The 26,456-nt window shown below is 35.9% G+C and overlaps 2 protein-coding genes across 2 annotated transcripts; one reads left to right on the top strand and one right to left on the bottom strand.

The window, feature by feature from the left end:
• Positions 1–1,107: 1,107 nt before the first annotated feature.
• Positions 1,108–19,905, bottom strand: LOC124163203 (glycine--tRNA ligase). Its single transcript, XM_046539934.1, has 14 exons — positions 19,569–19,905; positions 19,173–19,377; positions 18,940–19,081; positions 12,036–12,201; positions 11,046–11,191; positions 10,237–10,386; positions 9,879–10,041; positions 7,923–8,087; positions 6,359–6,485; positions 5,322–5,448; positions 4,366–4,561; positions 3,426–3,519; positions 2,739–2,926; positions 1,108–1,727 (listed from the first exon to the last, which is right to left on the bottom strand). Exons 1-14 carry the CDS (start codon positions 19,803–19,805, stop codon positions 1,614–1,616), a joined length of 2,220 nt encoding a protein of 739 aa, XP_046395890.1. The 5' UTR covers positions 19,806–19,905; the 3' UTR covers positions 1,108–1,613.
• A 37-nt stretch (positions 19,906–19,942) lies between these two features.
• LOC124163204 (RNA polymerase II subunit A C-terminal domain phosphatase SSU72) lies at positions 19,943–22,392 on the top strand. Its single transcript, XM_046539936.1, has 5 exons — positions 19,943–20,314; positions 20,424–20,567; positions 20,648–20,787; positions 20,871–20,989; positions 21,216–22,392. Exons 1-5 carry the CDS (start codon positions 20,232–20,234, stop codon positions 21,315–21,317), a joined length of 588 nt encoding a protein of 195 aa, XP_046395892.1. The 5' UTR covers positions 19,943–20,231; the 3' UTR covers positions 21,318–22,392.
• Positions 22,393–26,456: the final 4,064 nt, after the last annotated feature.

Below are 26,456 nucleotides of genomic sequence, written 5' to 3'. Positions count from 1 at the left end.
CCTCCTTGTGCCATGGGTGTGTTATTGCAAAAACTGAAAATTAAAGTTGTAAATCATATGCATGATGTAGGGCAGGCTGCAATTGGGATTTAAAAGTGGGAAGGAGCGGCAATCGGAGGAAAATATTTCAGGCTGACCAATACTTCAAAGAAATGGATTGAAGAGCAGAATTCAGACTAATAAATTTTTTACCTTTATTTTCTTGAATATGTCTCTAAAGGACTGCTTTAAATAACAACAGTTTCACAGCAATTCCCACAAACTGGCCTCCTACCAATCCCATAAATCACTGCATTCACTTGCTGTCAAAAGGGTGTTGAGTGGGTACCTATGAAGATAATTTTGTTTCCATCACATGAAAACTACATTCATGAGTGGAAAGTGAGGAGTGTTTAATAAAGCATTAACTCTACCAAGTGTTTGTGTAGTCATGTGGGTCAAGTAACCATCCATTTTCTTTAAATCCTGCCATTTCCAAGTGCTCAAAGTTTTTCAATTAACTTGTTTGGCATAACCTGAAAATACCACATTCTATCCTTCTCTCCGACTAATAGCTCTAACAAACACAATATAAACTACATCAACTGATGTTTCCTGCACGTTACCAGATGCCCAGGACTATGATATGGTCCTCCAATAATTTAAGAGCTTTCCCCGTATGAATATCCAACTACATATGTAGCTGAGAAGGGGCCTGTCCATGGCTTTTGCCTCAATTTCACTCCCTTCTTCCAAAGCATGCTGTATATTAAAGACCAAATTATGGCCAGAATCTGGACCTGTTTCAGAACCACAAAACAAAGTGGACACTAACTTTGGAAGAGTTCTAACACCATGATCAGCACTGAATGTGTTACTGGTTACATAGTGCTTCTTTTCACCAGCAGACAGAATCTTGTTCACTGCTGCTAAAACAGCACAAATGCTCCTCCACACTACCATAATACTTTCACAAAATAAGTGAGTAAAACGTAACTACTGAGTCAAGGCACAAGTAAACGTAGAAGTACGAGAGTAAGAGAATTATTTATTACTAGTCATGAAATGCCATTTCATAACAATAAAAGGAAAGAAGGGAGAGAAATAAACTTAAATAAAAAAATAACATTACATCATTCAGCATTGCTTTTATTGTCCCATGGTAACCACATTTGCCAACTTCAATTCACGGTATTCCCAAAAATGTAAAAGAAAACTTTTGAAGTACATACAAGATATTCAGCAATAAATACTTTTTTAAAGCCATAAGAAGTTTCAAAAACATACTCAACAATGAAAATGGAATAAATAACGATTATAATATGCGCTGGTTTATGGTAAGCTTCTTTAGGCAAGATTATTTTTACAATATGATTGCTCAATTTTCTTAAGTATGACACCATGTCATCATGTGGCCAAGTCCTAGCTCACGATTACAGCAAAAGCTGAAGTTTGGCACTTTTTTCCTTTCCTAACAAATACTAAACCCTTTGACCTGAAGCATGGAAAACCCTTGCCCACTCAGTTCTGGCTCAGTAAAAATGCAATAATAAATATAACACAGGAGGAAATAAGCACAATTTTATAAGTAAGATACCATGTAATTGCATTTAGGCAACAGTGAGATTCGTCTCTTAAGATTTAGCTACACTTTCCTGCTGCTCAAACTTGGGGTATTTCTTCTCCACCTCACTCCAGGTAGTTTTCTCATTGGAGAGATCACTCACCACAGAAGGCAGCTTATCAAGCTAGAATAAATAAATTGATTGATAACAATTTGATCTAAAAAAATATGACACAGAAGAACTAGAAAGGCTGAATTAATTACGTCATTGGAAAACACACATTATACCTTTCCACCTTATCTTAACTAGGAATGAAATATGTATATTTAAAGATGGAATTTCCAATTTTTAAATTCTGTTGCAGTGTACAATAATTCTTAATAATGCTTTTAGACAGGAAAATTAATAACAAAAGATAAAGTCTATACCATAAGCATATCAAAATATATATGTAATTCTGATTATTATTATAGATGAAGTATGATGAAAATATAGCCCTATGAAGTATGAAATGACATCAGAAATTTTGTTATGAATCTTACCACCACATGTTTGCATCCAGAAATCAACAATTTTCTTCTTTTTTATAAAAATTTAGATCAAATTCAAGTCTAACCCTTAGCAAACAGCCAAGCTATTGCTACCAAGTTTGAGCCCGCCCGGGAACATCACTTCAATTCAAGGCACGGGCATTTATCATCATATATTGTTATAAGTAACAGCATTAAGCAACCTAATACATTACTGAATTATGTTCACCTCTCCAATTTCCTTAATCAGTTTATATCACACATGTTTTTTGCTCCTAGGATAGACCCATTTTAACCCTTTCACTGCTGAGAACGTACCTTTTCTCTCACCCTGCCATGCGCTCAGCACTTACACCACATGTGACGGGTAGGTTTTTGGAGATTGAGCAGTAGCGAAAGGGTTAAAAGAGACATTCAGAACATCAACATTATCTATGCAGATCACTCGAGAATAAATCAGTACTGAAATTTTTAAACGACTGAAGTTATCTAACTAAAAGTAGCCTCCGAGGTAATAAACTTCTAACATTAAATTAACTTAGGAGCAGTAATGCCAGAAAAAAATTCCAAAACGCGTACTCAAGGGAAAGCAATTTAATCAATGTAATATTGAGAAAATTTTGCTCAAACAAACAGCACGGAAAAACCACTCTAAGATACTTACTGGAATCCTAACTTGCCCAGTGGAGTCTCTTTCCCTCAATGTTGCCGAGTGTGGCTCTTTTAAACTGTCAAAATCAACAGTAATGCCAAATGGAATTGCAACTTCATCAGTCCGGGCATAACGCCTTCCTATTGACCCACTTGAATCGTCCACTCTGTGCGATACATCAACTCGAGTCAGTTCTTCAGCTGAAAAGGTTAATAGTAGCAAATAATGTTTGAACTGAAACCAGATGTCAATTATAATGAATTAAATCAATAAATGGCACAGTTTATCATTGAATTACACATAAAGATGAGCTTATATAGTCAAGGAAATATGGTTTAGTCTTAAATTAATTAAGCCTTTGGCCATTCTGCATGTTATTCTAATTAAAGCTTAAGGCCTAGGCAACTTAATGCAAAAAATACAATATATGATCACATTGACATGAACTACACCTTTATTGGCAACCTGATAGATTAATGTTACATATGAAAATTACAAAGATATGATCATATTTACCACATTTGATATAAAAAATCATAATAGGTGATTATTGGAAGTTTAATTTTTTTTTCTTGTTTATTCAACAGCATAAAATACTATTCTGTAACTTAACGTCTAGGTATCATTCGATATATGTATATGTAGTATCACTTATGGCAACAACTTGCATAGAACATAAATAAAAGCTACAATACTCACACAACTTCTTTATAAATGGATTAAACTGTGGATTATTGCTGAGAGGCAAGACTGAACATTTAAGGGGGGCAATGACAGGAGGCAAGGAGAAAAACTGCAATGGAGGAGATACAAAAAGAACTTCCATCAGAATCAATTACAAGACAATCAAAATATCTATAAAAATACTGCAAGCCTTAGTAACTTTCTTAAAAAGAATAGAAAGGCTTTCTGTTTTGATTTCAAGAGCAAAGCAATAATATGGTAAGCTTGATTGCTACGTCATTGACAAGCACTAAAAATGAATAAGGGATGTATGATTTAGACTCTGAGACTAGCAATACAGTGCAAAAAAAATATTGCACATATTGATGATACACCCTTAAAAAAGATAAAAAATTCCAAATCTTAAAGTACAAAATCAGGACTTCAACAATGTCCCACTGTTTTACATTAAAAATTATAAATCTCAGTTGAGCTTCTTTATTGATGAAGTTAAAATAAATACACAATGAGTAGAAAGAAGTTTCAGAAATGCACCACTTTCCCAATCTAATTGAAAAATTTCCATGAGAGAGCCATTCACTCAGACCCAATATTGAAGTTTAATTCATAAATTTGGAAACTGGATTTTTACATGCGTTGAGAACAGAAAAAAATCTTGCATTCAACCATTCACTCAAAACTAAAACAAATGCTGTGTTTGGAAAATTGGTGAAATAATCATATCTCTGGCACAGTACCCCTGCAGGAAAATGCTGCAAAGCACAAGAGTTCATTGGAAAAGAGCAACCAATGACATCGCTAACTTTACAAGACTTTTTCTGCGAAAGGGTTAAGAACATCAATGCTCCATGGTTGACCTCAAGATGTAAGAAATGGATTTAAAATATCTGGCGGATAAGGCCATTAAGAAATCTCTACAAGGTGAAAAATTCATAACACTTAATTAAACACATACCGTTCTCTGTTCATCATCTTCCCTTGTGCGGAAATTGTGCTCAAACAACGCGTACATAACACGCCCAACTCCAAATGAAGGCTCCACAACGCTAGGAACTATTTCTTCCACATGGAGAGTCTTCTGATATCTTTTTACAGACACCATATCCTTGGTCAATTCATAATCTGACCCATTAGCCGAGAAAATGTATGACCTGGAAATGCAGCAAATATTATGGCCATGCTGATATAAAATATTTCCAACTTTTTGTAAAAAAAAATATGTACCACAATCTAAATTAAACAGGAATTTTATCACTGTGAAAGTACAAAAACACATTCAAAAAAGCTACAAAAAAGATGGATTATCTACTCCTGGTTATTTAAGGTGAAACGTATCAGGCATATCATGTGAATCTTTCCCAAGAGATAGAACTACTACCGTGGGAAGCTCAGCGCCGTAGGATAGTAATTAATGTCCCACATTTCCAAAAATTCACCATTTCCCTCCCATCAGCCCTTGGCTTATCCCTCTGATATTTATCTCTTCTCGAAGACAACTCAACAGGCCACATACGTTCTAGATTATGGCTCAAGTACAATGCATGTCGCTAAGAACATAAATCATAAGCTTCGAAGGAAAATATGTATCATGTTATACAAGGATGGGAACATATTCTACCTCTCCTATATTTCACCTTCAAAGGATTAAAATATTTGTAATATGTATGAGATTTAAATAAGAATGACTCCAAACACAACACATTTCTGACATTATTCAAGCATATTAAGCAAGACAATAATTGCCCCATAGAAAATTATGAATTGGTATTATGAAGGTAAAGACACCGAGGTTCCTTAGGGAATTATACCAGTACATTTCTCATAAACAGGCCAAAACAAAAAAAAATAAACCATGTGGAGCTAAAAGCTCTATACCATAAAAGGGTATCTTGCATTTAAATTTAAACTCACCCTTTTTCAGCCATTATTTTCTCCAGTTCCTCAACTTTCTCTGGCTCCATGCGCTCTAACGCTTCTATCACAACTTTAGCTTCCTTTCTGAATGCCTTCCCTAAGACACCTTTGTTCGGGGCTGGCTCTAAAATAAGAAAACTGACGACATTAACAACTTTTATTCTTACCTATTAAATAATAATAATATTACACACACATGAACTAATAGCTCAATATAATATTAACTGCAATATTCCATATTATGGCGACCATATTTTTAAGAGACATCTCCAGTAACATTTATTGAAAACCATAAAAGTAAGGTTTTAAAAATGTTATGGATCAATTAATGGAAAATAAGCAACATCACCCCTTTGATTTACCTACTTTATGCTGCATTAATATTACTTGTGATAAATCAAAATTTTATCCGGGCAAAATAGTATTTGCTAACATTTGGGTCTCTCAAATGGTATGTAATATCTTTAGTTGTAGGCAAATACAATATTAAGGGGAGCAAGCCATTACACTTTGCTCAATTAATTAATGACAGAATTTCACACACAACTTGGAGGGATATTTGCTATGGAGGCAACCACAATCTGGACAGTCACAGAAAGCATGACAAAATGGATAGACATTTTTCAGTTCTCCCACATAACTGTGATCATAAGCTTGATCTGCTCTTACTCTCTTTTGCTCATGAGACATACAGTCTTGGTACAAGTTCCCTTGATATTGACATGAAGATTATGAAACCCAAAAAGTTTTTATAATAATTAATTTTGAGGGAACTACTTATTAAAATTTTTGCATTTGCCATTATTTCATTATATGATGGAATTTTCCATTTTAATTACCACATTAACCAATTCAGAAAAGGCTAAACATCATTATTTAGACCAATGAAAAGAAATAATAATTGTTACCAGGCCCTTATTTATGAATTAACTCAATTGATTGACAATATTTTTCAATTACGTGCCTAAAATAAATTTTGTTAAGTACCGATTTTACAGTAAAAATTGAAAAGCATAAAAAATGGATTAACTGACCTACAACATCCACAACTCTAGGCTGTTCTAATTTCTTTTCTGCAGCGAGTCTTACTCCTGTGGCTTTGCTGTGCTGTGTTAAATCATATGCTGAACGATCAGCACAACCAACACATTCCACCCAACCCTAAGGGAAAAATGATTTTTTATTAGAAAATTTTTATTATTTACTCGAGAATAACAAAGTAAACAGAAGAAAAAATTTGGGTTCAGAATGGACTGAACATAACAAAGGACACTGGTGGCTACACTTGAGGATATGAACAGAAAGGCAATGAGCAAATAAAACAAGTGAAAGGTGTCATAATCAGGTTCTTGCTGCCATAGAGCAGCATACTCCAGATGAAAGTTGTGATGAATTGTTTCTTTATTCTAAGTTGAAATTTCCCACTCTAAGTAGACCTTTCTCATTACCAAAAGCCCTCATTTCCCAAGCTATTCTACAGGGAATTTCTTTCTCGCTTCTTCCATCTCTGGTTATTTGCCTTCCTCAATAACAGAATTCATTTACCTCTTTCAGGTTTTGTTTCCATATGCTAATGTCAGCATTGATTTCTCCTCCTCTGCTACATATGTACTAATATTTTAGTTTCCTTCGCATTGACTTTCTGTTAGTCCTCTCCATATTTACAACAATCTTCTTCAAATCCTACAGTCTTTGCTATGGCAGCTATATCATCAGCAAACAGTAAATCGATAATTTATCCCCACGGATATTTACTCCCAAATTTTTTTGGTTAAGGCTTTATTTAAATATACATAAAAAATTTCAGGAGACAAAGCAGAGCTTTGTGTCATTCCTTTTCTTATTCTTGCTCATACAAGGTGAGTCCTAATGTTATCGTTTCACATTACATATGTACATATATAACTGTGGATAATTCTCATGTCATTATGAGGAACTCCTTTTCTTTCAGAATTTCCAAGCTTTGAATTCTAACCCTTCTTATCAAGGCCCTTTAAGTCCACAAACACAGAGAAAATTGGCTAGTGTGAGCCAATATAAGAATGAATTGAAGATAACAGTAGTAATTTCATAAAAAGGCCTCCAGCCTTTGGCAAATACAAAGCTATCTCCATGTTCCTATACTTAAAATTATCACATTCAACTGATGTACTCTCCTTGACTGGAGATATTAATGTGGTGGTTTCCTTGCCTGCTGTATTGTTGTGCTACAGCCATTTAAGATACTGTTGCAACAAGTGTAGTGCCGTAAGTGTACATGAAAAGACCACGGAGATCTCCACCATCATTCATATGAAGTCTTAGAGCTGCTGTCCCCAGCTCCAGGTGATGAGAGGCATAATTGTATCAATTGAGACCATACCACCTTGGACGTTAGTTGGTTTTTGCCTATTTATGCTAATTTAAGGGGTAAACTTGCTCATTTCATAGCTAACCTAAGTATCGAACAGTCCATAAACTGCTGGGTACGTTTTGTGCCTTTAAACTTAGCATATCTTATAAAATACTAAAAATTTCAAGATTTAAGTCATAATTAAACTTAATATGAATGGAAAATACACAGAACATTCAAATAAAGAAAGTATCAGGTCAACTCACATATGATGTAAGGCACTCGGCATCCCAGCAATCACAGGCATAATGAGCCATTTCATTACCCATGTGTTGTCGGAATCGAAGCTTAGTTGGATCAATGCCAATCTTGGTAAGGAAAAGGTGAATTCGAGCCATGTAGTACCCTAAAGTCTGGTTGGCAACAAGACCCTGGAAATTAGAAGAATAATATTTAATAAATTATTTTAACAAATAAATTCATATACATATAAGAATATCATTAATGGAACATTTATTTTTAAGCAGCAACACAATGTAAATATCATTGGTAACTCTGATATGAAATGAAAAAATTCTTGTAAAATCAATTGAGTCTATATAAATTTCCTGTATTGACCCAATCTAGAGCCATTCAAAAGTTGTAACTAGAGATGGGTCGGTTACGGTACCCGATTCTGCTGGCTTGTAGAACCGGTATCAAGAACCGATGGCATAAAGTTGGTACTTTGGAAGCAGGTCGGAACGGTGGCAAGGATTTGAATTTGGCACCCATAGCCGAAATGGTCTGCAGTGTATTCAAGACCAAAAAATGAAAAAAACGCATATATTACTTTCCTATGCATGGCGTCCACGTTTTTTTCTTTTCAGAGTTGCTGGCTAACACGTGCATTTAAGGGTTTGTCAGTTTGTCCATCTTGTCAACAATGTAACATTTGCCCTGCCGCAGCCGCTTTCAAATGAGCTGACTTTTCGCCTGCCGCAGTCCACAGCACAGCGCCATCTGTTCAACTTAACATAGGTCTCCATGGATGTCTTCAAATGAGTGGGATCGCAAGTTGATGGCATGGTGACCATTTAAAGCTGACCTGGCAATGTGCCATCTACGGCTTGAAATACACTTATTAAGGCTACATTGAGGTTGCTTTCAGACGAAACGACTTTTTGCCGGCTGCAGTTCACCGGAAATTCAGGTGGCTTTCAAATGAGACAACTCTCTACAATGCCGTGTGCCGTGCCGTGAATGGCGGCTAATAGTATGTCTGAAAGTGGTCTAACGATTGAATCATGTAGGTACAAATACAGTAATTTTTTGGCATAAGAGCAAGATGCATTCCAAGAGCTTGTTCGTAAGTTGATAAATCTACACAAGGCATCGTTAAGTGTGGTTATCCTGCAGAATGCAACACTGCATTACAATTCTGCGTTAGCCCACAGCAGCTCAGTTTATCCATGGTGTCACTGCACCGCCATGTTGAGCAGTTTATTTTTGAGGCTATATGAACTGTGACAGTGAAGCATGCAAATAAGTTGTCCATTAATGTGACAATTTAAGCTACATTGCAGAATGCAGAATATATTTTTAACTGACTAATAAGTTACAACAAATTAATGGATGATGTCAGCAGAAGTTGGGGAAGTTTCACTATTGATCCTGAAGCTATGCAGCATTTTTGTGCAGCCCTTCAAAATCAACATTGACCGCTACTGTTTTCAGTGAATGCCTGTTCAATACTGCAGACAATATTTCTGCCAAAAAAAGAATTCATTAGACCCAGATAGGGTAAAAATATTGGATTGTTGAAATCATAACCTGGAGAAAAGACGAGTGGCTGCAGTGGATGTGATGTGACACATTGGTTGATCATGTATTTTTTTTAAACATGTGATTTAACTATTTTACTTGGCAAATAAAATTATGGGGATGATCTTAAGTATTTTTTACAGAGCTTTCCTGCTATTTTACATCTTTAGTGAAATTATTTCCACTCACTTTTTATGGTTGTTCATTTAAATTTGCCATTAATTCAGATAATAAGTGTTCATCCTTGGAACCGAGTATCGAGAACTGAGAACTAATGGGGGAGAACCGGAGCGGTACTGAGAACCGAGAAAAATTTAAGAACCAACTCATCCTTGGTTGTAACCAATAAGGATTTCCTTATTTTTAAAATGACAATACATACTTGTTTTTAAAATAACATAGGAAATAAATTTGCTCACCTGGTCCACAGCATCACCTATTGGTACAGCAACAGCAGATTTCCCATCCATCTGATTGCATGCAGAATACAGCTGAAGCTTGACATTTCTGATAGATTCAAATTTAGGGTGATCTTTGTCACTGGGATCACAAAAGTGCTCAATTTCAGCCATTGTAAACTCTCTGTTAGCGAGAAATGAACAAACTCAATATTAGTAGAAAATATTTAAAAGGCTGTAAAAAGAAGAAAAGTACAATTTGATTTTTGAAAATTTTGAAAGAGAGACAGTTATGAATCAAGCCTGGAATACATCACGAATCATGACTGAAAAATTAAACATGGAGCAAAAACTTGGGTTCGTATGATTTTCCACTCACCGCACTCTGATGAGCCCTGAACGAGGAGATATTTCATTTCTAAAAGAATTTCCAATCTGAGCTGCAGCAAAAGGAAGTTTTCCTTGATTGAACTCCAAAAGGCGCTTGAAGTTGACAAAGATACCTTGTGCAGTTTCTGGACGGAGAAACCTGAAATTGCAAATACGTACCATGTTTTCAGGTGGTAAAAAAAATATGGTACATTCATATTTAGAAGCTGAAATAAAAGAATGGTTCAGCATTTCAACGGGATGCATGCATTTTTTTAAATGGAAATATCAACTGTTCCTACACTCGAATGCCAAATTGCCTTCTATTTCTATAAAATGCTATCCCATCACATGCACTACAAATTAATTTCAGAGTACATTTTTTAAGGACTCTTGAGTATGTTGATAACTGTATTTTCAAATTAAATAAAGAATAGATTCTTCTCCACCTTCAAATAACATATCATGCTGAAAATAGTATATGTATAAATTGTTAAGTATGTCATCTTTGTTTGTGTTTGGCGCTATTAATTTGTTTGGGGCATTGTGACAGTCATCTTCTTTTGGTTGGCATTATGGAAACGGCTATATTGGACACTCTCTTGTGTACTGGCTTCCAGTATGTAAAGACGTGGATGCGGGTAGCTCCCGCGTATTAAAGATCTGTGTTAGAAATTAAGTTCTCTTCTTTATCTGGAATCCATCGGAATTCAATATAACAGAATTACTGTCTGCATACTTAAGGAAATGCTAAAAAGGTGATTTCACAATGTTTGACCACCTAAACAGAAAAGATGAATTCATAAAAAAATATCTCACCCTTTCACCAAACCAGATGGGCCAATTTGTGTCCCAAACATGAGATTGAATTCAATAGGTTCGGTAAGTTTGTTGCCAGTCAATGGGGAGAGAATAGAGAACTTGGACATGACAGCAGACATTTCATCTTTGGTCATTCCATCCAGCTGAAAACAATAAGAAGATAAAGTTGACACAGCAAAAATAACTCTGGAAAAATACAACATATATGACTAGTTTACACACATAATTATGGAATGATTTTAAAAGATATGGACAAAAAAACTGATTCAAATGAAGCTGTATATGTTAAGTACACGATATAACTGAAACTACATACATCAAACAAAGATACTAATTTTAGAAAACAAGAAAAGGAATTAGCTATATACGTTCGTTATATGTATATACATTATATCACAAACATAGAATGAACGACACAACCATACAATTGAATATCATACCATCGTTTTCCCCTTATTCTCCTCACGAAAAGTAACGGGAAGGAATACTTTCAAGTGCAGGTAGTTTATTTTCTCCAAATTTAATGTTTGAAAACTAGGAAGGAAGCAGAAACTGTCCATCAATAAGGAGGACTTCCTGCAGAAATACAGATTTATTCTGCATTAAAATGTGGTCTGAATGGGATTTGAACCCTGAATTTTGCATCACTTGCACTATCAAGGCACTTAGATGCACTCTGATATCAGCTCGAATTCATGAGAAAAAAACAACAATAAGCAGGAGCCTTATAGTATGCACAACACAGCACAAAATGTCTTCTAGATATCTACAGCATGCCTCCAATGTCTTTGATATTTTAAATATTTACAACTGCACAGGATACTACTTTACTACTGTAGAAATATCTGTACAGGCAAGTCTATCACTGCATTAATGTAACCTGGAGTAGAACCCAAAGAGAAATTGATATGCTATTTATGCTATATCTTTAACAACAACTCTTTAATGCTTAATTATTATCCTTTAAAAATATACATGCATACTTACTCTGACAATTATGTCTTGACATTCCTCTTTAGTCTCATTTTTGGTCTTCTTATCTGCAGCTAGCTTCTCCAAGTGAGCTTTGATCAGGTGGTCCAGCCGGAAACACTCACCATTCCCAGTGTCTTTCACCATCAAATCAGCAAAACGGTCCACATGGCCAGATGCTCTATGATTTAGAGAGATTAAAGATAATCATTGGTGAAGTTAAACAAAATGCATTTTTATCTCCAGATCGGAAATATAAAAGCAAAGACCTACTCTGCATCGAATACAGAATGGCACAACATTCTAAATTTTGGTGTAGCAATTAAAATTGCAAAGCCACAAATCAAAATACAATGGAAATTCATAACTATATTTTCATAAACAACCATTTCCATATGGGAAGATGACTATTGCACTGAAATGGACGATGTAAGGTAGGTGAAGCTTGAAGCAGAGCATAAGTGATCCAAATAAACTTCGCAACAGAATAAAGGTGTAAGTATTTTACATGCTTCTCGATGAAGGTTGGCTGAAAAAAGACCACAGCTTCCAAAGAAATGTTTTTTGCAACAATTAAATACATAAGTAAACATTCATTGATTAAGAAGTACATATAGAAATACGCATAGATATTTCAGCTAATTTTTGGCAATTCCATTGAAATTATACATACAATGAGCCACTTAGGGCATCTCAAAAATCCTAAACCTCGAAAGTTGAGGGGGCACTTCTCCTGGCTGTAAAAGCAATTTTAAAATTGACCAAATTTGTTTATTTTTAAACAATTATGAAAGTAATATACTTATACTGCTTCAAATAAAATTTACAACTTATTTCTTGCTAATACCTATCAGTAATAATAAATCACTTAAGAATAAAGAAACTGTTTACATCCAGCTGTTTTATTATCCAGATTATGGAAGTTTGAAAAAGGAATATGTACATATTTTCCTCTTGCCAGCCAAAATGGGCAATTTTGGTGTTTTTCTAAATGGCTGTAACTTCATGAAATATTATCTTAGAAAGTTACAAGTGATACATTTGTATAGAACTTCAATAGATCAAAAACTAATTCTTTTTTCAAAATCCATGAAGTTGACCCAACATCTGAACAAACAGCTCCTTCCTTTGGGGCCAGCATGAATTCGAATGGAAACATCCACACAATAAAAGTTCCAAAAACATTCCATGTTTCCACATTTTTTGCTATTCCCAGTGCTTTGAATTAAGTACTGCAACTGTCTAATGATAAAAGCCAATGATACACTGAACTTTAATATGTAGTTGGATCAATTATCAAAAACTAAATACACAAACTTCATTAACACCTTGAGTGTGGCATGACATGATATCACGTCACGCGTACCTCGAGGGTTCCGGCCCTCCGTAAGTGCTCGATTCAGTTCTATTATGACCTATTGCACCCCTAAGTTTCTCAGCAGGGATCTAGCAGCTCATTTGTGAAGACTGTTTCAAGCAACATTTCCTGGGAGGATCGGGAGAAATTTTTTCTTTTATCTTAAGGTTAGCCAATTTCCATTCATTTCCCCCCCCTGTATTGTATGCTATTATTTTTATTTCTTTCTATTAATGTGTGAGTATGACAAATTTTATTTGAGTTTTATTTTACAAATCATGTGTATTTATTATCTGGAACTTAATTAGGTATGTTTATTAATTTTATATTCTGTTTTTATAATGTTCAGCGAGAATATAAAAAATTTTCCATCCTTCTTTTTTTTCTTCATGCGAGGCTAGTATTTTTCGAACCTTTATTGTCTGATGTTAATAAATTTTATTCGATTAATACATGAAGTACTGTGATTAGTTAAACTTTAATATAAATTTGAAACCGCCATTACATTTTATTTATGCATCGTAACATATCTCCAACTTTTGCATCCTTCCTATGCTTGTCAGTGCAACTCCTAAGCAGTGAGGGGATCTACAAGTGGCAATATTACGAGGATGAAGAAAGTTCTTTACGGAAAAAGTGTAAGTTATTTACATATAACATTTATTGTTGATATACAAATAATATCACAGGTAAGGAAAGAAAGGGATAGGAACATATAATGGAAAAAGGACGAGGACAATATGTATATTATGCACCTATATACATTCTTACTATAATTGCAAATAACTATTTGCACATTATCCCATTGCTTGACGGAGAAGTGATTCTAAGGAGTTGCTTTATAAAACTGCTCTTAATCTCTCGATAACTGTGAAATTAATGGCTATTATGAGTGCTCTCAGTCTCACCATTGTAAATATATATATAGTTCCCATAAATATTTTTACATCATTAAAGCTGTTTGTAGTATTTTATCTTTGGCCAATTTCAAGGAGAGTGTTTATTTTGATTCTGTTACTTATCGGAATTTTTACAAAAATGTAAAATATATTTATTGCGGATGGTATGTAACCGAGGAGTAAAACGGAAAATTTTGCATGCTGGCTGGGAGTCAATGCCACCTGAAAGAGGTGAAATTCCCTATTCATCAGCCTCTGCTGATGATCAGCAGTCTTTGACCTCACATCATGACCTGCAGCCATTGATTTTGTGGGAGTAAACCTCCGCAAGAACACAAACATTTCCTTCCAAACTCTCTGCCTTCTCTGAAGACTCCGAGTTAGAAATTAGCAAGGAGGAGGGTGGGGAGGAGGATGAACCCCCACAGTCAGGTACTCCGTTGCCTCCTTCTACACCTGATCCCCTTATGTCAATCCCTGGCCCATCCCCTTTGTCCTATTCTTTCCTCGAACCCCCTAACTATAACGTCAGTCTTCTCCATCCGAACGTCCTTTGCGGTGGACCCGAGTTCAATGACCCCTCAAAATATCACATTGATAGAAAACCCAGCTCTCACCGCTCCACCCCCTTCCAATAACCCTATTGTTTTTTTGCATCTCCTCTCCCCAGACACCCTCTTTCGTGGGCAGAAATACTTTCTTATTATCTCCAAAAGGAAAGGTTAGGAATCGGAAACAATTGATGCATGAAGAGTACTTTTTACCTTCATTGGTCTTTTATTTCACCAGGGAAGTATTCCTATAAAAAATATATACGACTAATGGAGCATTGGTATCTTCTTTGACCTGCCTTGCTTTCGGAAATAAATGAGTCGTGATTGATTCTTTAGCATTCTTCAAGACCTTAATTTTTCAGCGAACACCGGCCCTAAGGATTCAGAGCCTCATGATTTCCTCTAAAAAATCCGTCCCATTTAGATTCATTTCATTCCCCCATTGAATCCCAAATAATTCCTTCCCAAAAGCTATGCATGCTTTTTCATTTAGCGTGAATCTGCCAAAAAGATTTCCCTTTATAAATTCCGTCTTTCTGTCATTAGATCCTTCATCCTTCCATCCTACATTCCATATCCTAAGCCACTTTTACAATCAAAATCTCAATCTCACTTCCCTGAACTCATCCAAGAAAAAGGTGGCAAGTATTGCACTATCGCAGTGCAAGCACTCTTGGGCATAGGGAAAGAGACTGCATATATCTACACTGGCTGTAAGGATTCTCCTCCACTCTGTCCCGGGTGCTTTTCTACCTTTCATAAGAAGGCATAAATAGTATTATATATTTTAGTATCATACATTGTAAATAGTATTATACATTAAATATATTGTTATAACATTTGTGAGAGAGGTATTTCCTACATTGGTAAAACATACATTACTGTATGTAGTTGTATATAATATGTATATATGTAATTGGAAAATGGTCATCATTTCGATAGTATTGAATTTGTTTTGGGTAAATATAATATTTTTTCGTGGCATGAGATTCCTTTTTTCAATAGACTAGGGCTCTAACATAAATAAGACGTAACCAGAGATTTTTAAGCACAATGAAATTAGTCTTTCCCCATGTAATTAGAAAGAAAATGCCATCATTGCTTTCGGTAATCGGATCGGGTATGTAATAAGAGGCAGAGATACTGCAAATCAATTCCTAGCTATTCATATTATTGAATGGTTAATCTAATTGATATTATTATGCACCAATTGAAAAAATATTATTATTGCGGTGAAAATTTGCATCATTTTCAGATTTTTGCAGAATACTCATAGTAAGATCAGCGCTACGTGGCCTAAATGAAGATTTCTCGTAAGATGTTTGCTTGCAAATACTATTACTTCCAGCTTTTATGTATTAATTTTTAACTCGGGTACATCATATTGCAAAAATATGTTATTGACTTGAGTTCAGAAAAGAGTAATGAGGAAGTTATGGGTTGATTCTTTCTGTTTCCACATCCATTTTTAGTTCGGCACCGGAGCCTCTACCCCAATGAGCCAAAAAGGACACGTGTCAACAAAATCTTTCCTCATACCTTCCCCATCTTTTTGATGTGCCGATGGCATTCCCAAGAAAGCTATTCCTATTTCTTACAAGCGGACCGATTAAATCTTACTATCACCCCTTGCTTCATCTCCCTACCCCCTCCAACCTTAGAACAGCCAGCAGGAGTGGTACACGTCAAGAGACACCCTAATACATACACCGTCGGAAAATAATCTTGAAAGTGGAGTGCCGCCCATCTCAAGCACCTGCAGCGAAGGGAATAATGGTATATGAAAACCATTTTTGTTAAATATCTGATGCTTAGGGGTGGTCATATGGGAGGAAAGGTATTGGAGCTGAAAACAAGAAATGAGTAAAGGAATTTGTGATGAGAATAGTAGCTTGAGAAGAAAATATGGAAATTATTCAACATTCTAGGACCCTACTTAGGCTTACTAGTACAATGAATATGCCAAAATATCTTGTACGGAATTACCATCCCAATCAAACAGCTGTTCACGGCGATTCCTTGAACTTATAATTTGCATTACATCCATCTTAACCAACAATTTCCTATGGCAGTGTTAAAATATCAATGGCGATACCAGTAGAACATTACAAATTCATTTTTCTCGTACTTTTTTGGATACAATGAGCAAAAACAAAAAATGGTGGTGTGGGGAAAAAAGCCGACCATATGCAACCCGCATCACGTGTCTATCCTGCTGTGCTGTTGACGAGATATCACGTCATAAATTTAAAAAATTCATAGCTAACAAATTAGAGCCCAGAATTTTTTTTCACTATTTTTCCCAGCTCTTTTGGTATCCATGCATGGGTTTTGTATTAAAAAACGGAAGCTGCAACGTGGGATAATTTTGACTTTTACATGGTCAGCATTGAAAGTGTTAAATTATTTAGCCATTTACAGAGAAAGAGGGCTTTTAGGATATGCATAAAAATATGCCCATCTTTTAATGGGAAATGAGTCGAAATGGTTTGCTCAAGGAAAAAAACCAATAAGATAACTTTTGTTGTAAAATTAATGACAAAAAAAGAACATTTTGCATTACATTCTATGATCCAATTGCAATATTCAGGGTGAATATCATTATCGGAGGAAGATTAACTGTAAGGTTATTGAAAAGACTCTTTCCACAAATCTTAGTGGTACATGTGGATGGGTCGAGATCTGAGACGAGACCAGCGGTAAGGAAGATGGGCGGCATAGCATGCGTAAGAGGGAGGAGAGGAACCCACCAATGAGCTTTATTCCCGATTCACATGTCATCTCAGACCATACATACATACATAAATAGACGAACCAATCTGTAAGCTCAAATAGCATAATGCAATCTACGGAATGCATTACAAATCAAAATGACGCAATCAATTGGATGTGTTACACGTAAACATGATGCAATGGATAGGATACATTATACCACAGACTAACATCGATTTCAATGACTAATTTCAAACTTTTAAAAGAATTAAATAATATTCAACTTAAACAGTGAATAATGGCTACCCTGTAAAATTGATAGACAAACTAAACCAGAAGAACGTATTCAAAATAGTCAGAAGTAGTATCTATTGATCTCAACCTACTGAAATTCTTAGTGCTTGCTAGTGAATGCTTAGAGGAGAATATTACTCTTCCTAGGTCCAGTGTCCCTTAGGGTATGCAGTAAAATCCCCAAAGACTGATTAAACTTAGCGTTCTAAAACAACCAGAGCCTGAGAAATTTGATTTTACATGCCAAGGACAGAATTCTGGTCAGGGATAAAAGTGGAGTGTATAAATTGAATTGTCAATATGGAGCAGCATAAATCAGCCGGATAGACGTTCAAGAGAAAAGATTAACAAACACAAATAACACATCAAAATAAGGACCCAACGTCACACATCTCTTTGCCACACATCTGCTGGATGAGAATCATGACAGTGACTATGCGCCAGAGATCCTACGTATAGAGAAGAAGGGAAAAAGACAGAGGAGCAATTGGAAATTGTAAAGAGTGTCACAAATATGGATAATATTGTTAATGAAAATCAGTATCCTTTCCACTTCCCCCTTACAGACCTTCCTTCTTCCACGCCTACAGAAAGCACACCCTATTCCTACCTCACCTGCCCTACTACCACAGGTTGAAATTATTTCATTGATGCACTGGAATTCCTCCTCTGCCCTTACACCTCACCCAGTTGCTACCACTGCTACCTTCCCCCTTTGAAGACAATGCAGGCATGGAATCCTCTCCTTCCTCCTTGACTTAAGCTATGCCCTTAAACCCAATCCCCACCTCCTTGGCCAAAGACCACCCATGGGGACTTTCCTCCCCATCCCTCAGCCCACACAGATCATTGTTTTTTTTTATTTAAAAAAATGAATATTCGTGTGACTATTTATTCTGCGTTTTCGATGCAAATGTGCCACGACGAAATCTAAGTCATACAGTATTAAATATAAGTGGGATTATAAAGCATTTTACATTTCATGATGCTAAGTCGATTCCATGAAGTCACACCTTAAATGACGGAAATACAATTGGTTTTCCACAATAATGGTGAAGTAACATTGAAGACATAATACACCCCTTGATGGTGATCTTACTTACTTCAGGACAGGCTCAGGAGTGAGAATAGAGCAGTCAACTTCCAGCATCTGCTCTTCCAGGATGAAAAATTTTCTCCAAGCATTCAGAATGTTAGCCTTCAAGGCACAGCCCATTGGACCGAAGTCATACTGCCCGGTGATACCTTTAACAATCTTTGCGTTAGTTCAAATACTCAGTAAAGTAACAAAAATGTAGCATCCTGCCCAACAGATATGCTTCATAGGGCTACTTACCCCCATAAATAGCAAATGATTGGTCATAGAAAAATCTTCTCTTCAACAAATCTTCCATTCTAGCACGGTCGAAGGATGCCGATGATGGGGCAAGTGAAATTTCCTTGTCCTCTAAAGTTTTTTTCCTAACTTTTAGCTCTGCAACTGCTTTCTTAACATCTAGTTCAGGGGCCCCATTTGCCTTTAGGGTTCGAACCAAGTCCCCCTGAAATAATGCCAATTTTTTGAGATACCTAACCGTTTAGCAGTAATTGATAACTTAATAACAACTCATTATAATATTAAGATTGCACTTTACAAAAACAAAAAATCATTGATACAAAAGTACCCTCTGAAAAATATAAATTCTGAAAGGAGTTAATAAAATGATAGGAGCATTCTTAATACCGGACTCACCTGCTCTTTCACCGCCGCTCGAAGTGGAGCTAATATTTCCTCAATTTTAGGATCCGCCATAGTGTACGTAGGAATATTTAATTTAACACTGCGATGCTTTTTGTTGGTTCCCCACGGACTTTTGGCTTGAAGAAGAACTGATTTCCTGGTGAAAAAACTCCGGGAATTCTTGAGGAACACACACTGAGGTTTACTAAACAAAACTAATAATTGCAATATCGGGAAAATTTGTTTCATTTATTCCCATTCACGTGAAATTAGGCTATTCACACAACTTCCTCAATTCTTTCCGAATTACTCTTACAAACCGCTACGTATGCCACGGGCCACGGGCATGGTCGCATTGCGGCGCAAGAAATAGTTGCTCACTTGTCAACACAAGTGTCACAGTGGTCTCGGCGAACTATGCTGTGTACGTCCGAGTGACATATTTTCAGAGAATTTCAATTTAAATGAGAACTTAAGATCAATTATTATTTTGTATTCTCGATTAACTATCTTCTTACTGCTTTGAAAACTAGTTAAATTGATAAATTTCATGATTTTATCGTATTAATGTACTTACGTTGTGCAACCTGAATGACAGAGGAGGTCGCACAATCCGTTTCGAAGTAAATGTTTTATGTGATGGAAGTATAATGTAAACTAAATTTAACCCAAGAAATGCCCTCTAACCGTAAAATGAAGATCGCAGTAACATGTTCGAGCAACATGAACAGGAGTATGGAGGCCCATGCGTTTTTAAGGTTTGGGGAGAATGGACACAAATCATAGGCGTCAATCATTCGCCTAGTGCTTGTATTCTCTTGACCTCCGGCGAAGGAATGGGGTAAATATTGCTTCTTTTCATTTCAGTAAAAATGGATTTGACGTGAACTCATTTGGTACAGGAGATAAAGTGAAATTGCCCGGGCCAGCACCTGACAGGCCTAATTGTTATGAATTTGGAGTAACCTACGAGGAGATTTATCAGGATCTACTTGCCAAAGACAAAGCACTGTATCCTTTCAAAACGAATGACTGCTGCAGTAACGTTGAAATATATTTAATGCTAGTTAATCCTTAACCTTTGTCTATAGATACACTCAAAATGGTTTGCTTCATATGCTAGATCGAAACAGGAGGATTAAAGCTCGCCCGGAGAGGTTTCAATCTTGCAAAGATAAATTTGACGTTGTTATTACTTGTGAAGAAAGAGTGTACGACCAAGTTATCGAATGTAAGCGGTATTTCCAGTTTTGCTCAAATCACTCGATGTGAATTCGGTTTTCACTTTCATTAATATTTTTACTGTTATTTTAGGTTTTGAAGCACGCATACCTGAAGAAAATACTCCAGTTCACGTGGTAAATATCGACATTCAAGATAACCACGAAGAAGCTACTATTGGCGCTTTCCTGATTTGCGAATTGGTGACTTTGGTAAAAGATTTTGGCTGCGTATTGACTTTTATTGCATGAAATCGTAGCTCTCGTACTTTAGTGCATGGCTTCTTTCTCTGTGCAGACACTTTTATTTTAAAGTACATGGAGGAGAATTTAATGATTTTAGGAAGTCGAATTAATCGTCAATTAATTACTTACATGGTGTTTAAATCGCTCATTATTACTTGTGTTGGTTTTAAAATGGCCTTACTTAATTTTTCAGATGTCGGACAGTGATGATCTTGATAACGATGTGGATGAACTTCTTCAGGAATTTGAAGGGAAATTTCAGCGAGCTGTACTCCATTGTGTTTTGTTTTATTAATGTCAAAACAATTTAAATATTTTTTCTAGCTTGACATCCTATACTCATCCAGAAAATAACTTAGACTTAATGAGCATACTGCTGTTAAGTGGTTAAGGTTCTTTTAGTTACAAGAGGTTCTATAAATGTCTTTCTATATAAATGGAGATTCATATTGCTCCTTGAAAAATCAAAGTGCTTCCTGGATGTAATTCAAGTTAGAATTAACTTTGAGTTAACTGGTTGACCCATGCCTTTTTATGTTATTATAAATGTTGCTTATTTGAATTTTCATCAGTGTGGAAAATATTTATTTTCTTTTTGAATCTTTTTCGTTACTCGGTGGTGCCCTTCCCAATGCGATCAGTCTATTTAATTTATGGAATTTAAATAAGATGCATTTTGTGTTTTTGCTGGTATTAAGTATTTAATACATGTTGTACAGTATATATAGTAAATGAATCTTGGGCTGTATTCATCATTATATACTTGTGGAATTTAAAATATATCTGCATTTTATAATATCACTGCTTTGATTGAGCAAAGCATTCAAACTCACTAATCTGTGTTGATCATTAGTCAGAAAGACTTGAATTCAAATAAATTCGTCATGGGGATTAAAGCATATGTCCCTTTCTTAGCTCTCATTATACCCCTATTATCTTGATGTATTCTTTAAAGTTGTGCGGTGGTATGGCCGTTCCATTTTATGATTATGTTTAAAATTTGGTGTACAGATCATTAGGGAATTTTATTCAATTCCTAAGGGTTAAAATTCAGTAGAGCTTGAGTTCTATGGTACTTCATGTGAGGTATTTGGTGAAGTTGCATTAAACATTGGTGGTGGTACAAAATTAACCTTCAGGATGAGATGGTCATGATTTTATTGTATCTGCTGAACCTTCAGATTTCCTCTTCTATGTTCCCTTAATTTTCTTGGCGGCTAAGAATCCATTTTCCTAATCTATTGATCTGTTTGCTGTTTTTACATGGAATCTAGTTTGTCAATATTTTGTAGAATTTTGATGTCACATTGTTGTCTGCTGGGAAATGAAGTATGTAGTGAATGAGTGATGGGATGATATGAATCAGAAAATTGTTTTCTTGTTTTATCTTATCCTAGGGCCTGCACCTTATTATCTATGTCAGGGCTATTGCTTTTTTATGGCCTATATTAGCTGCTATGGGTCTCTTGGAACAGGACATGTTATAACGTGATGAGTCCAGGGGCTTTCAGCTATGTCTCGTTGTGTTTGAACTGGAATTTCAATGTGCTGTTTGGAGTTTCAAGGGAAAAAATGGTTGAGATCTCAGTGCACTTTTTTTGCTCTTGCTCAACTCTGCAATTACAGGCACAAGGGTACCAAAATCAACTCGACCAATGCTTGATGATGAAAATTGATGAAGACTTGCCCATGAAATAAGGTTGCATTGGATCTTGTGCTTAAAACTTCCTTCTCTGATTGGCGTCTGTGTACGGGTTCTTGTGTGAAAAATGAACTTAAAGCACTCCCTAAATGGTATTTCTAGTGGAAGTAGCTAAAATCATCGTCATTATAGATTACCGATCATGTGGTTGAATCAGAGGTATCCTCCATAGCATCTTATCGGATAATGCCTGCACCTCACAGTTATTCTTTTGTGCATCCTCTACGTTTTTACACATTGTATGTCAACTGACTTCTTCCTCCCTTTATTTCGTTATTTTGCATCAAGTGTTCCTTGGACACATTTGAATATGCCAATATATAGTTCAAATTGTGTTTTCTTTTGAGGGTGCTCTTCTCACCAATTAGTATATGAGCTATATTTATCTTTAATATAGAAAGAAGTTGGGAATATTTTTTTCTTAAATTTTCATTATTTATGAGCTCATGTTCTCAGAAGTCAGTTTTATCGTCTTCTTGTATTTCCTTCAGAATAAGTCTGCTGCTTATTTAGCCCCTTAAATCTAGTGCCATCAGTAATTTTACATCTCAGGTAGTAACTTGTCACGTTTTTGTCACCTGCTTATTTCGTTACGCCAATTATTTTAAGCCGTGCTTTTTTATGGTTTCTCTATGATACATATTCTGGTTTCCATTCATCTGTCTTGAGTAATTATGTAGTAACCAGTGTTACACACTGAGAATCTATACCACCAGCAAAATATGAGGGTGATTCTCTTCTTGTAACCCATATATATTTTTTTATCACTATCCCATCTTGCCCCTCTACAAAAATGCCATTCTAATATGGGTGGGTCACCTGTGGGTAATCAAATTTTCATTACTTTTTAATTTCCTTAAGTCAGGGATGCCCACTGAGGAGGTGATTCAGTGTGCTATTAAAACATTAAGGAGGCTTATAAAACAAGTCAGGGACATTCCAGAAATAAATTTATAACAGTGAATTATTAAAAATAGCATTAAAATGGATGGAGAGTGGTAAATACTGCAAGCATGTAATTCATGGCCTTAGGAAATCCTCTCAAGTGTCAGGAGGGAGGGGGTTTCATCAGGAAGTCTATTATTGAGTTTAATTTAGTGGTCAGGTTTTGGGGGGATGTTTAGCCTGAGGTGGTGAGTATCCCTATTCATGTAATACTTCATCCACTTTTTGCTCTTATGAGTGCCTTCAGAAGCATCAAAATGTACCATGGACAGTATGGCAATCATTTACTTTCACATGGTGCATTGCCTGTGGCTATAGGATATCAAAGACACACTGGCTATTGATGACTTTGCAGTATGGGTACTAACATCATGGCAATAAGGGCCTAAGTGGCAGTCATTTTGAAGCTCTTTTTCTCGGGAAAATTGAAATACTTGCAATTGCTGCCGAATCATCATTTAAGTTGATATCTACACAAGATAAATTTTCTGCTTCATACCATGTGATAAAGGTAAGCATGAAGTGCATCCCAAGATGATATTCCCTTTATCATATGGATTAACTTCATCATTTAAATTCACATCTCCACATCAGGGCCTTCAATTTTGAAGTGATTTCATTGAATAACCCAGAAATATGTCAACTTCATTTTAAAATTCGGCTCGAAAATATTAAACACGGTTAGTGACAGATGCTTGCAAAGGAATATGGATTATTTTTCAGCTCAATAATGAAATGGTTCTCTGGAATGCACTTTGACCACTTGCTTTATTCAAAGGAAGTCACGATATAACATAGGGTGATGCTGCACTACAATGCTGATGTCTGCGACAGGCTCAACAGTAAGTCTTGAGTGTCAGTGGTGAAACTAGATCCATTCCATGTTTCACTGGGTCTAAGTGACATCTGTATATCTTTCTCAATTGAAAAAACTATGAAGAATAACAATCATCATTCACACAATCGCTTCTTTATGTATGCACTCAATTTTTTTAGCATATTCCTGATGAAAGTAAGCCATTTCAAGAAGTGCCTGAAATTTTATATTCCAATGAGTGAGAGGTTTTGTAAATCTCATTGAAAACTTCCTCGCATGGGCGTACCCAGGGGGCCCCCCTAGAAACAAAAGTAAATTTAATTCGAAACGAAATTTTTTTTAAATCCAAGAGAAGTGATATTAGTTGTGGAAGGTTACATGGGATTTCCACTGGGTCAGGTTCTCCAACTCTTATCTCGGCCTGGTTGGAGAACATGACCTGGTGGAAATCCCATGTAACCTTCCGCAATTCTATACCCCGGGAAAGCCATAATTAGTATAAAACATGTAATCAAAATAAAAATATTTTTCCAACATATTAATTAAAAAAAAACCAATATAATATTCTTGAAATTTTACCTTTTCTGTGATACAACTTAGAACCACCATGGCTTGCCCCTCTCTTGTTTTGAGCCTGGGTATGCCCTTGCTTCTTCGGATAACAATTTGCAACTGGAAGAGGTTTTCTTGAGGATTCCCAGAAAATTCAAAGAGGTTTTTGAAGCCAAAGAGAAATCTTCCAGAATCATGGTTTAATATTTGTTTGGTTTTGTGTCATCCTAACAATGGGTGCATTCTGTCGACAAGGCCACTCCGGAGCAGTCCAGCGGTATATGTGCACTTGGTGAGAAGTCTGCCATTTCTCCAAGCTGAAGGTACCCTCACTCAGTGGCCACAGAGTAATAGAATATGGGGTATAGGAATAACAAACCTCATGCTCCTAATGTTGACACCAAGGTTCATATTCAATGGAATGAGGGTGCTGTGTCAGAGCACTCCAAAACTTCACCTGCTCTGCAGGTGATCCCTCGGCTGAATACATCCAATGAGATCTCATGCAATGACGAGGTTTAAAACAGAATTTGCTTATAGGCTTTGCATGAGTCAATTCACGCAGGATTTATAAAGTAAGGTCTTGAATACCTAGAGATGTGAAATAAAGTTTGGAGAAATGAACTCAAAGAAGTGTCCACGAGGCCTACCAGAGGTTTTCTGTTCTAACTATTCAAGAGGTAATGTTTAGGGATTGTGAATGCTAGGGAGAGATTTTCAGCAGAATTAGAGGTTTCACGGTAGTTGATGTGACAAGGGTCTCGGAAACCTCTCAATCTTTAGACAATCCCAGAGTTTTTCAATGTGAGCATAGCTGCACGGAAATGAAATGTTGTAAAGTCCTTCATTTAGTTTTCATGAGGATTTTGATCAAAAATGTTATTGAAAACCTCACCTCTAATGGCCTCACGACTGAAGTTTGCATATCAGGTAAGTTTTAATTCACAATTATGACCTCTTAAGGTCATAATCATGAATTATCATAAACCTATGTATTAACCTCAGCAGTGACAGTCAAGCTTTTTCAGTTTCCTGAGCAGAAATAGAAGAAAATAAAGGCCAATAAAAGAAACAGTATTTCATTTACTAAAAATGTAGACTATGAAGTCAGAGTTAAGTTAATCTTGAATTCCTCTCAGTAAGGGAGTTGACAAAAATGCTGTCTACATGGATTATAATTCCTACCACCCAACACACAATTGTCTAATATACACCTCTCTTACTTACCGTACTCTCTTATGTACGTCGAAGGTTAGAAAAAATACTACTAAAGATGCATTGCAATACACAATCTCATTTTTTGCCTCGGCGCACAAGGATGTCATAAAATTGAACTCACTCATTGTCTACACGAAATAAAATATTAAGTCAAAGTAACTTCAAATTAATGGAGCTATAAACTCCATTTCAACTACAAA

This window comes from Ischnura elegans, chromosome 8, assembly GCF_921293095.1.
Source record: "Ischnura elegans chromosome 8, ioIscEleg1.1, whole genome shotgun sequence".
Lineage (NCBI taxonomy): Eukaryota > Metazoa > Arthropoda > Insecta > Odonata > Coenagrionidae > Ischnura > Ischnura elegans.
The sequence above is the reverse complement of the archived record's forward strand: the minus strand, read 5'-3'. Positions and strand labels throughout refer to the sequence as shown.

Coding starts and splice junctions, on each gene's coding strand:
- LOC124163203 (XM_046539934.1), bottom strand. CDS start 19,805: ATGAAACAAATTTTCCCGATATTGCAATTATTAGTTTTGTTTAGTAAA. Junction 12,202..18,939: donor ACTCCTGAGCCTGTCCTGAA/GTAAGTAAGATC, acceptor TCTAAATCATAG/AGCATCTGGCCATGTGGACC. Junction 8,088..9,878: donor TAGGTGATGCTGTGGACCAG/GTGAGCAAATTT, acceptor TCTAATTTCCAG/GGTCTTGTTGCCAACCAGAC.
- LOC124163204 (XM_046539936.1), top strand. CDS start 20,232: ATGCCCTCTAACCGTAAAATGAAGATCGCAGTAACATGTTCGAGCAAC. Junction 20,568..20,647: donor CTTGCCAAAGACAAAGCACT/GTATCCTTTCAA, acceptor CTTTGTCTATAG/ATACACTCAAAATGGTTTGC. Junction 20,990..21,215: donor TTTGCGAATTGGTGACTTTG/GTAAAAGATTTT, acceptor TTAATTTTTCAG/ATGTCGGACAGTGATGATCT.